This window comes from Caenorhabditis elegans, chromosome III (assembly GCF_000002985.6).
Source record: "Caenorhabditis elegans chromosome III".
Classification (NCBI taxonomy): Eukaryota; Metazoa; Nematoda; class Chromadorea; order Rhabditida; family Rhabditidae; genus Caenorhabditis; species Caenorhabditis elegans.
Window position 1 is genome coordinate 4,487,516 of NC_003281.10, and position 11,569 is coordinate 4,499,084.

Sequence of the window (11,569 nt, forward strand, 5' to 3'; positions counted from 1 at the left end):
TGTGTTTTATTGAGATATATAGCCAAATGGATATAAGTGCTAGGTAATTAGTTTTTTTTTGGCTACGACTAAAACATTCCTTTTTTTTTTTGAAAAGATTAGAGATTTTCAAAGTGCCTGACGGAAATATCTTTCCTAGTTTTCAACCAATATTCAAATTCCGGAGCTGATTAATTGGATCAAAGCAATGCAGTTTATTTCAATAAATGTTTTGGAATAAACAATGTTTTTGCCGATTCAATCCCTCGAGGAAAGTATATTCCTAATTTTTTTGTACAGAGTTTGACGATTTTGGTAAAAATGGTTAATGTTTTTGGAAGTGTGAAAATATTCGAAATAATTTTTGGAAACTGATGGAAGAAATTTTTTAGATTTACAAATATAAAGCTACTAAATATGAAATAAATTCATTTAGTCTAAACTGTAAAATTCTCTGCAAAAAATTCAAACTTCTTCCCGGGAAGTACACGATGTCTAAATTGCAATTTACAGAAATGAAAAGAATTGTAACACAGGATAAGATGCTTACATTTTTCAAAGTCCTATTCGAATAATTGGTTCTTAAGAATCATAAAATCCTGGCTATGAAAAAGGGGAAAAATGAAAGAACAAGAAATAAGGGGATTTATTTAGGGATAATAGATTGAAGAGTGAATCAGCATTTTATGTCTCAGCGGTCTCAAAAATCAAAATGACATTTTTTCAGATAAAAATTGTGCAGGATACAATAAATCTGAGAATATTTTGATGGAAACCACATGAAAAGGATATCCAAGCGGCGTCATTTGAAACCCTGAAAGTCATAGAAGAAAACATCTGGAAACCAAGAAAAATATACGTGTAAGGCATCATTTTCAATAATATTTTGGTTGCTGTACACTCATTGTGACATAATTCTGTGAAATTTCCTTTTTTTCTAATTTAGTAATATTGAATTATTTAGTATTTAGAATTTGCAAGAACTAAATCCTTTCAAGAAAACCAAAAAAATTAGACTAAAGGGGGGAACTATGGGTCTAAAAAATGGAATGAGAAGGCACAATGTTAATCTTATTTTAGAATGCCATCGTTTGTGATGACGTGTCGTGTCGTTCGCGGATTAGTGGAACGGAAAACCTCGAAAATTTTATAAATTATTCAGTGTTGTTGTGTTCTAAGCGGTTCCTCTAAAATCGTAATTGAAAATTTTGCAATTGGGTGATTTGATTTTCAGTGGATAGTTGCTTCCTGTGATTTTCAGAAGGAAATTTGTAAATAAAAAAATAAAAACTGGATTTCTTATTCTTTGATAATCAAAATTAAAATATTTCACGTTGAAAGGTTAACCAGTTGCTCGTATGAGTCTAGAAAAGACCAAATTATTCAAAAAATTTCGCATTTTTATCGTTTTTTTTGTTCATTTTATTTCCGAAAAAGCGAAAAATAATTTTTCGCAAAAAAAAACACAAAAACAAGTTAAAGGCGCTGCCAATCTAATGCAGGTTGGGTCTCGGCACGAGAATTTAATTTTTGAAAATATTTTGTGTACGCGCCTTTAATTTTATACAGTACACGAGTGCAAAAAATAACCTCGTAAATATCGCGCAAGCACGCGAAACGCGCCAGCAACAATTTTTCGCAGCGACCGTAGCTAATTTTATTTGATCTCCAACTAAAAACTGCGGGAAATTTTGATTTTTACATTTGTTTTGATGTTGTTTCGATGATTTTTGGCCGACGAGGACTCGAGAAATCATTTGCAACTTCATTCTCATTTGTCTATCGACGTTTCTCTGTTTTCTTCTCATTTTTGCTTTTCTTTTCAACTATATTCTAAAAAACCCTATTGAATTTCTATTTTCAGTAGGATGACTCTCAAGCCAGTTCTTCTTGCATTCCTTGTTGCATCGGCCTACGCACAGTACGGTGTAGCTGGAATGTATGAGAATCTGCCACTCGAGACCACAACTTTGGACGGAAGTGGAGATGGTTCTGGGGCTGATAATGGATTCGTATCTGGAGCCGATGCTGTGGCAATCGACACTGACTGTTCCACGAAGGAAGACGGACTCTACGCGATTGGAGGATGTTCTCCACAATTCTTGACTTGCTCTGGAGGTATGTTAAACTAGAAAAAAGTCCCTATTCCAAAACAATATTTAATTTTCAGGAATCTCGAGAATTATGGATTGTCCAGCCGATCTCATTTATGATCCTCGTATCGTCGCCTGCGAATATTCGTACAACGTTCCACAGTGTGGTGGAGTTCCACAAGATGTGACATCAACACAAGAGGCTTATCCATCTGAGGAAACCACTGTTAATCCATATGCTCCAGTCGAAGAAGCCACGACTACTCCAGCCGAGGATGTAACAGTTCCAGAAGAGACCACCACAGAAGCATATGCTCCAGTCGACGATTACTCGACAACTACTCCAGCCGAAGATGTTCCAGTCCCAGTGGAGACTACTGCCAGCCCATATGCTCCAATCGTTCCGTACACAACTGGTGCTCCAGCTGCCGATGAGCCAGTCACTCGTTCTGCCGTAACCAAGTCGTGTGTTGGAAAAGCTGACGGATTCTATTCATTCGGAGAGTGCAGTGACCACTACACCGCTTGCTCAAATGGATACCTGATCCCAATGCAATGCCCAGCCCGACTTGCCTTTGACGAAGCTCGTGTCATTTGTGACTACGTTATGAATGTTCCAGAGTGCACGAATGGATCTGGAAACGACGAGGGATCCGCTGATGAGACTACACCTGAATCTTCTGGAGAGATGCCATACAGCAATGGATACGGATATGAGGAGACGACAACTGTTGCAGAGGATGTTCCATCTACTAAGGATTATGCCGAACCAATTGCCGCCGCTTATGTTGCCAGATATCCTAGTGAGAAAACTACTGCTGAAGTGAGTTTGAAAATATAGAAATTGTTTGCATAAAAATTTATTTCAGAATGTTCCAACAACAACCATCGGATACGAGCCAGAAGTCGTCGAAACCACAGCTCCATATGTTGAAGAGACTACAACGACCGTCGGATACAAACCTGAAGTTGAAGAGACCACAACTGAAGCTGAAGTTCCAACAACCACCGTCGGTTATGAGCCAGAAATCGTTGAGACTACCGCTCCATATGTCGAAGAGACGACAACTGCCGCCGACGTTCCATCAACCACAGCCGTATATGAGCCAGAAGTCGTTGAAACCACAACTGAAGCTGAAGTTCCAACCACCACCACCGTCGGATATGAGCCAGAAGTCGTTGAGACAACTGTTCCATACGTCGAAGAGACCACCACTGCCGCTGACGTCCCAACAACCACCGTCGGATACGAACCAGAAGTTGAAGAGACCACAACTGAAGCTGAAGTTCCAACCACCACCGTCGGATACGAGTCAGAAGTCGTTGAAACCACTGCAGCTGATATCCCAACCACAACTATCGGTTACGCTCCAATTGTTGTCGAAAGCACTACCGCTGCTGATGTGCCAACCACTACCGTTCCAGCTGAAACTACCACAGGTATATTTCTAGTTTTCGAATAAATTAACCTAACATTTAATTTTCAGAAGTCCCAGCTTGTGTCGAGGGAGCCACTGCAATCGAGCCATGCTCTCAACACTACAAGAACTGCGTCAATGGGCAAGAGGCAATCTTCATCTGCGAGAACGGATTGTTCTTCTCCCCAGAGCAAGCTCGTTGCGCTCCAGCCGATCAAATCGCCGAGTGTCATCAAACGACGGTTCAGTACTACTGAAAGAAGTAATCTATCAAATGCCTACTCATCCCAGTGCCATACACCCAATGCATATTACTTACCCATATCACAACTAACCTGTAATATATTATATACTTTGCATGCAACTAAAATAAAATGCTTGTGCCTGTCTAATTCTTACTGTGTCTTAATGAGGGTCTTAATAGAATTTGACTATTTAGAGGTGTATCCAGCACGCTGAAAGATTTCCAAATAAGTTGATGTAGCTGTATTTGATATATTCGCTCAAAAGTCAGTTTTGGAGCATAAAAAATCCAAAAATCAACCTCTGCGTCTATCGAATTTGAATTTCGCGCGGAAATTAGTTTTTTGAATTCTCGGTCGTGTACTCCTCTCGAACAAATCGTAGGTGCAATATTTCATTTTAGTAAAATAAACATTAAAAGAAAGAAACAGAAGGTGAAAACTTGGGGAATTGAGAGCCGGGGGAAGATTGATCTACACGGTACCTAAATATTGTCTCCAGGTGGTGAGAGAGAAAGAGGTAAGAACATCTTTTTTGATTTTTTAAAAATATATCCTGGCGATGTTTTGATATTTGTACAAAGAACTAGACTTGTAAAAATTGGGACTAGGTCGTGGGGAGGTGTGCAAAAGGAACCAAATAAATAATAGAGTTATTAGCTTTTGAATATAAATTTAATCAATTATCGCCAAAAACCTGGATTTTGTTTTATTTTCTCACAACACTAGAAGAAGATGAGGAAGGGAAAAAATGAGAGGAAATAGAAGAGATTTGAGATTTTTGTGTTTGGGGGAAAAGTAGGAATTGGTAAATCTTAACAGGGGTGCACATCTGTACAAGTTTAACTTTCTAGAGGGTTTATGGGATGTGTGCGGTTGACAGATTCGAAAAAAAAATTGTACAGCATAATTAGGTTCAGTAAAAGCTTGGACATATAGGTTGATAATGAAAAAAGAAACGAAAAATACACATAAATTCATGAGATTCAAACGGGACGAGAGAGAGAGAGAGAAAATTGGGGGAAGTGAAATTGTGAGACGCGCAGGAATCGGAAGAATCATTGGAGTTTGGGTAATTTCAGTTGCATTCCGTTGATTTGTCCAAGTCCATTGAGCATATCTGATCCAGAGTACATTCCATTCGTGTTTCGATGATGATGATCAGCGTGCTGAAAAAATAAGAAAAAATTATTTCGAACTGAACATGATACATCTAGAATTTGAAAATGCTGTTCTTATTATTCTAACCACTGAGCAATAAACCGGAAAAATTCCAAACCCAAATCCAGCAGCACTTTTGCAACACCGCCGCACGCAAAATTGCAAATAATAATAAAAAATGCAACAAAAAACCCGCAAAAAATTATTGTTTTTTTTTTGAAATTCTCAGAAAAGAAAACAAACCTGCTCATCACTCATTGGAACTCCTTTCAGACAAACGCATCGTGACTCTCTTTCAGTAAGCAACGCAGTTACCCTTTCGAGTTCCCGTCGCAGCACTTGATTTTGTGTCTGAATAGCCTAATTAAACGTAGACATCAATACAAGATCTCATTTCTCACCAGTAATTGATTCTTTTCAGCCTCCATTGCTTGAACTCTTCCCATCATATCATCATGTTCTTCCTTCTTCCTCTTACGATATCTCACAGCCGCAGCCTTATTTCTCTCGAGAATTGTATTCCTCCTCTCGTCGGGTTGCATGTCGGCTGTTGTGCTTCTTCCTCGACCACGTCCACGGCCAGGTGTACCGTTTTGTGGACGTCCAACTGGATTTCCAGTACTCGTTGAAGCAGTTGATCCAGCATTTGACATATCTGCAGACTGATCTTGATCAGATCCCGAAGATGACATACTGAAATTAAAAACATTATTCTAAAATTCTAAATTCTCGAAAATTCAAAAACTCACTTGCTCCTTTCCATCAACATCATTGCATCATCATTAAAATATGGAATTTCCTTTTTGATCTGCTTTTCTCCGTTTATATGATCCCAACTTCCATCAGCTGGTGATTTTTGTGTGGATGGAGGTTGTGATGATGCTCCAAGTGGTGAGTGATAGGAGCTCACAGTTTTTGGAGGAACAAGCAGTGTTGTTCCAGGAAAAGGTGCTCCACTTGTAGATGGAATAGCCATCGCATTCGTAAGAACAGATGCTGAATTGGGTGCGGAAGAAGATGGAGAACGAAGGAGTGCCGAGAAATCAGGCTTATTATTCAAATAGTTGATTGTATGAAGTCTATCAGAGTGCATGTCGAGTACCGCGTTTAAAACGTCGGCAGTTCGTGGAGCTTGAGCCGAGAAGTCACCGGCCTGAAAACGTTACTGATAAGAACAGAAACTCTAATTTTTAATCACAAATTTGTCATAATTCTTTCTAAATCACACACCGTAATGACATGATTCTCGATTTTTCGATCAAAAACTCACCACAGATAACAATTTGGAAATGTCCGCGGTTTTCAGATTTTCTCGAGTCGTTCCCTCCGAATCTCCAGCATTTAGAAGCATATTTGAAAATATTCCAGGCGAATGTTGAAGTGATGCTTGTGGTATTTTCAATAAAAGATCCGACATTGTTCCGGCATTACTTCCCGAAAATTGTGAACCTCCATTGGCTTCCAAAGCTTCAAGAGATTGATTTGCACCTGATGTATTTGGTTGCATACTTCCAGAACTGATCTTTTGATTCGCTTCTCGGAACTTTGCTTCGAATGGATTTACTGCTAGACATCGTTGCATTAGTTCAGCGGTTGTTGGTAGATCAAGTGGAGTGAACATTAATTTTGGGTTTGGAGTATCGAGACTGAATGGAGACGTTGTGTCGCCCATCAATTGGACGCGCTGAAAAATAAAAAATTAGAAAATCGGTGTATATGAATTTTAGAAATTTTCGATTTTCTTTTTTAGACTTGATACAATTTTTGCCACATTTTACCTTTCCCACCATCATATTGAAATATTCATTAAGAATCTGAGAAGTTTTCGTCATATCTTTCCCATTTGTCATCGACGTTGGCATAACCATCGGACTTATGAGTGCGGCTGCGGCTGAAGCAACCGCAGATGCCACGTCAAGTTCTCCAGATTCTGGAGGCGACGCTGATGACGTCATCATCGTCGTCGCCATAGACGGTGGTGCTGCTAGAGGAGCAGCAGCAATACAGCTCATCAAATGATTGAATGTTTGGGGCAGCAGAAGCTAGAAACAAGACAAAATGTTCGAATGAATCAGAGAATTCAGAGGGTGAAGAAGTGAAACGGCGAAGAAGAAGAAAAAAAAAGCGAGAAAAGACGGAAATGTTGTGTGCTTTGTTTGACATGATAACCCGGAGGGGTGTGTGTATGTGACATCAATTGACCAATGTCTTTTATCAATTTTCCATCATCGAAACTCTCCACCAAATTGTGAATATTTCGTGAGGAGACCTCAAACAGTCAGGTGACGTCAACAGATCGACAAAATGTTGCAGTTAACAGAAAACCCCAACGAATCGAAATTGGGGGGAAAAACCGCAGAGATCAAAAAATTTGTTGGCGCGAGAAAAAAAGCGGTGGGGATAACTAAAGGAGAGAGAGAGATGGGCGGTACGGAACACTTTTCAATTGTTTCGCACGTCACATGACGATTCTAGTGGTGATGATAGTGACGACGACAAGACGATAATGATGATGATAAAAATGATAGTTACTGTAGGAGGACACTACTAATCAGACAAAGTTTTGATTTTTTCTTTTGTACGTAAATGTTTTCGAGAAACTTTTGTTTTTTCTTCAATTTCACGAAAAAAAACTGTGTCGATTTACGCTGTTCGTGTACTCCTCGAGGAGAAGTGTGAATTGAATTTTTGAAGAAGGTCTTGGCCAAAATTTTTGATTGTTTAAAACAATTTTTGCGATATATTTTTGTATTTGATACCGAAAATCGTGTGAGATCCAGTATTTTAGCCCACACACTTCTCCTCGGGGAGTACACTGGCTGCGTAAATCCACACATGTCCGTGTTAGAGGTTCTCATGGCCATTTATATCGAATTCTCCAGTGCAAAATAGTTATCCAGAGAATTTTTAGAGGTGATGATGGAAAAATAGTTGAGAAACGATTCTGATCAAGGACGAATTGCGAATTTGATGAAACACAAAAAACATGGGGCACACGGAAGAGAAGAAGAAGATCGAAGAACAAATGATAGCGGTGTGGGGGTAAACGCGTACCGAATAAAAGAAACGTTCAGTGAATCAGCCGCATTGAAACATGACGAGAATCGAAATTGATCCTAATCTTGAAGACACACACTAATAGTTTTTGGATCACAGTTTTATTCTCGTCTTTTTCGATTTTCAAAGTTCGGTGTCAAAAAATACGTTACAGAAATATGTATGATATTAAGAACGGTTGGATGGATTAGAAAGAATCAAAAGTTCATGGAGAAGTTGACCATACAATCAAACTTCTCAATATAGAACTTAAAAACTTCCGGCCACGTTCTAACCGAAACTAACCGGGAATTTGTAGAGCTAGAATCAAACACCGTGTAATTGAATTCACTTTTGAATAGGTTTTTAACGAAGAAGAGTGATCACATTGAACCTAATTCGTCGGAAGTCGTTTTATCAATGATAAACGGATTAGTGTGAGCACACGCTTCATTGGAAAAAGAGTCACATGAGAAAAAATAAAGAGGGAGCGGATTTATTAAAAGTTTTTTGCCTGAAATTCATTTGCTGACTAATTGGAAAATTATTCGAGAAGGAGAAAGAAGGAAAATGAAACTGAATTTAAATAGTTGAGGGAAGTCCGAAATCGGTGCAACATGGACGCAATTAAAAATCGTCGCAAAACAGAAAAAGCGCGACAAAAATGACGACGTTGTGAATCTTTGCTGCCAATTTTCGTATCTTTGATATGATAACGGCGGTCGACAAAAATCAGAGAGGCGCTTCTCTTTCGTGACACGATCTTCTATTTTGCCTTTTCTGTCTCTTACGTCATCATCGAAAACTATCAGACTGTCAGATTGAAAAGTGAGAAAAGAGAGGAGAATTGGGTGGTGTCTCCGTGTTGTCCAAAAATGATGTCATCATGTTTTTGTTTGTTTCTATTAAAAAAGAGGATGGAAAATATATAATGTTTTGCACACTGATAGTAGTTATCAAGTGATTAAAATTGTTCAATGCCTAACTTGAAATGAAAACGAGGGTATTGTACTTTTATTTAGACAGAATGTCTCTGAACTATTTAATAAAAGGAATGTTGACAAAAACATTCAACGAGGAAGAGGAAATTGAGCAAGTGCTTCGAAATTGAGAAGGGTTCAAGGAGAAAAAGAAATGAGTTTCGTTTCGAATTTATTTATTTAGTTTATCGCTTCATTTAAAGATATTCAAAGGTTAGATGGAAATTGTTGAACTTTGAATAAGAATATTAGAGAACATCAATGTCTAAACAGTATGGTATTTTTCTTCAAAATGCTTTAAATTGCCTTTTTTTTAAATTGAAGAAACTTGTAAAGTGTTAGAAAATTCAATGCAAAGTATCGAAAACTGCCAATAAGTGGGCGGGGCGTACAAAAATAAAAATAAAAACAATGAATTTTCCAGTTTTTCCATTTTTGAATGCCATATTCAAGTAATTTGGTGCACTTTAAAGCAAAATTCATTAGACACTAACTATTGAGGGCTATGTTATATTTTTTGTAAAATCTACCGACCTATTAAATTCAACGAGGCTGGCGTAGACTGACTGATCAGATAAAATGAAATAGAAGAAGAGAAAAATCTACGGAACACAAAACGAGAAAGGCGGAGCTTTGTGACGATGCATAAGATAAGCTCAGCTTAGATTTAGACGACGAGTAACCTGGTAATTTTGGGCCAAGAAAACATTATCACTGGCACCAGGCACCACCCTCTCTCCTCAACCTTTAAATTGAAACGCAATGAAGCGTGATGAGCACTCAGAGCAACTTCGAAGAGACAGAAATTTCAGAGTGCAACTGGATTTAGTCAGTGCTCAGTGATTTGCTGAAGAGCTCACTGTGCAAAGGGAAACATTCATGATATTCGAATGTTGATGAAGTGAAGGAGGAGAGCATAGAGCAACACTGACATCTAGTGAGCACTTTTATGCATTTTAGATTAGAGGGGGGAGACAACCTCTTTTTTTTGGTTGATGAATTCTGACCTCGGCATGTCTCTTCTAACCCATTACCATCAATACGTTGTCTTGAAGAAGCAACGGCAAAAAGTCAAGAAGGGACGGAAATTCAATGAGGAAAATGGTGGAGCTGTGGAGCTCGAAGAGTTTCAGATTCAAAATGTAAACGTGCAGATTGTCAAAGTACGAGAAATCTATGGGCTAATGAAAATTGAGCAAGGGGAGGAAAATGTCACGAAGCAGATAAAATTGTTATTTATGATCTAAAAATGTGAACATTTTTGTGGATTTCTGAAGGATTAAAAATTCCTCTAGTATTCCATAAATCTTGACATTATGAAAAGAATAAGAAAACATCTAGAAAAGTTGAGCACATCGCCATGACTCTCGATCCGACAGGAGACCGAACCAAAAAAAAACGACGACAACGACGACGGCATAAGAGGAAATCCGATATTTTCGTGGGGCGCGGCGGCGTTGAATGTTGGGAAGGAGAGAAGGAGGTAGTGGCCCCCGTCCAAGTGTCCTTTGGCACAACAATCCCAAATGATGATGACGAAACAAAGAAAAAAAAAGAAAGCAATGAAGAGAGAAGGAGAGGGAAAAACAAAGAGCTCTGCTGGTTGCCTACGTCATTTTTCATTTTTCACGTTTAAGTTTCTCCTGGTTTTCTCATTCTTCATCTCTAAGTCTTGTCGGTCAACAGGCAGCTGGTAATCTTTTTTAAATACCTAGTATCAACTACGTATTATAGAGCCGTAGAAAAATTCCAATTTTAAAATCAACGTTGAAACGCGCTCCACGGAAGATTGAAAACACTCCGCCCACAAATCATAGGTCTCGTTAGGTATGTAACTGTAAATTCAAACTTTTTCAATTAGTTTCGCCAAGTTTCAAACATTTTTCGTATATACCTAACGAGACCCAACTGTTGTGGGCGGATTCTTTTCAATTGCCAATGGAGCGCGTTTCCAGGTTGATTTCAAAAGGCAACATTTTCTGCGTCCCCCATAATAACAACTATTCGAAATTCCTTTTTCTAATTTTTTTTCAGAATTGTTATAATTTTTTCTAAAAAATAATAACCTTTTTTGAATCCGACTGCATGCTCGTCGTTGTTACGACCGACATAATTGTGTTGGACGATTGCTGAAAAAGAACAATTGGACTCAAGTGACAATACAGGATTAAATACTACACAAAAATTGAACTCAAATTCTCACACCGAAAGTTTCTGACACAAAAAAAGCTACAAAAAATGTGGTTTCAAACAGAATCAAATGTAGTTTTGCCAACAACAACGATAATTTGAAATTTTAGAATTGGAATCTTGGTTAGGAATGAATATTAATAATTTTTCTCGGTATCAGGGAACTAATTCTTAATCTTTAAATGATTTTTGGAAACACAAAGTCCCTAATCCTAATAGAAAGATCACACTATAATGCCGTAACATTAAAAATCTTTGTGTGGCTTCCGCTTTGCAAAAAAAAAATGTCTATGGAAATTGAAAATCCTTTTTTTTTCAAAATAGAAAAACAAACAAAAAGCTTACCTCTGTATCAGTGAAGAAGGTGCTCGCGAGGTGTTGCGCTCATCGTCTTCTTGAAGCCTCGTAATCCAACAAAATGCAAATTTTCTATAAAACAAACGTTGGAAAAGATTAAGATTAATAAAAAA

The 11,569-nt window shown here is 38.1% G+C and overlaps 3 protein-coding genes and 1 non-coding gene across 8 annotated transcripts; 2 read left to right on the top strand and 2 right to left on the bottom strand.

Moving 5' to 3' along the window:
* Nucleotides 1–1,843: 1,843 nt before the first annotated feature.
* Nucleotides 1,844–3,877, top strand: cpg-1 (Chondroitin proteoglycan 1; the record flags this gene model as incomplete). 2 transcript variants are annotated; one of them, NM_001025988.8, is made up of 4 exons in its annotated part: nucleotides 1,844–2,097; nucleotides 2,150–2,895; nucleotides 2,942–3,512; nucleotides 3,560–3,877. In NM_001025988.8, the coding sequence occupies 4 exons, from the start codon at nucleotides 1,848–1,850 to the stop codon at nucleotides 3,745–3,747; spliced, it is 1,755 nt and encodes a 584-aa protein (NP_001021159.1). The 2 variants fall into 2 exon arrangements, with proteins under 2 accessions (NP_001021159.1, NP_001021160.1); NM_001025989.5 differs by lacking the exon at nucleotides 2,942–3,512 and having other exon boundaries at nucleotides 1,848–2,097; nucleotides 2,150–2,274; nucleotides 3,640–3,747.
* A 234-nt stretch (nucleotides 3,878–4,111) lies between these two features.
* atf-7 (Transcription factor atf-7) lies at nucleotides 4,112–11,530 on the bottom strand. 4 transcript variants are annotated; one of them, NM_065513.5, is made up of 7 exons: nucleotides 11,445–11,528; nucleotides 10,976–11,038; nucleotides 6,164–6,577; nucleotides 5,643–6,046; nucleotides 5,295–5,586; nucleotides 5,137–5,244; nucleotides 4,112–4,901 (listed from the first exon to the last, which is right to left on the bottom strand). In NM_065513.5, exons 2-7 carry the CDS (start codon nucleotides 11,018–11,020, stop codon nucleotides 4,791–4,793), a joined length of 1,374 nt encoding a protein of 457 aa, NP_497914.2. In that variant the 5' UTR covers nucleotides 11,021–11,038; nucleotides 11,445–11,528; the 3' UTR covers nucleotides 4,112–4,790. The 4 variants fall into 4 exon arrangements, with proteins under 4 accessions (NP_497914.2, NP_497913.1, NP_001379489.1 ...); NM_065512.5 differs by having other exon boundaries at nucleotides 4,115–4,901; nucleotides 5,137–5,253; NM_001393322.1 differs by having other exon boundaries at nucleotides 4,115–4,901; nucleotides 5,137–5,586; nucleotides 11,445–11,530.
* On the top strand, nucleotides 10,314–10,461 carry C07G2.4. The gene has a single exon (NR_052254.1). It is a non-coding gene; the product is annotated as an Unclassified non-coding RNA C07G2.4 (non-coding RNA).
* On the bottom strand, nucleotides 11,452–11,523 carry C07G2.5 (uncharacterized protein; the record flags this gene model as incomplete). The annotated part of the gene is made up of 1 exon (NM_001361897.1): nucleotides 11,452–11,523. The coding sequence occupies one exon, from the start codon at nucleotides 11,521–11,523 to the stop codon at nucleotides 11,452–11,454; it is 72 nt and encodes a 23-aa protein (NP_001348734.2).
* Nucleotides 11,531–11,569: the final 39 nt, after the last annotated feature.

Excerpts from the sequence above, each read along its gene's own strand:
- atf-7 (NM_001384076.2), bottom strand. The coding sequence starts at position 6,863 with ATGGCGACGACGATGATGACGTCATCAGCGTCGCCTCCAGAATCTGGA. Across the intron at positions 6,578-6,671 it reads TCAATATGATGGTGGGAAAG|CGCGTCCAATTGATGGGCGA; the intron begins GTAAAATGTGGC and ends TTTATTTTTCAG. Across the intron at positions 4,902-5,136 it reads TTCCAATGAGTGATGAGCAG|CACGCTGATCATCATCATCG; the intron begins GTTTGTTTTCTT and ends TTATTTTTTCAG.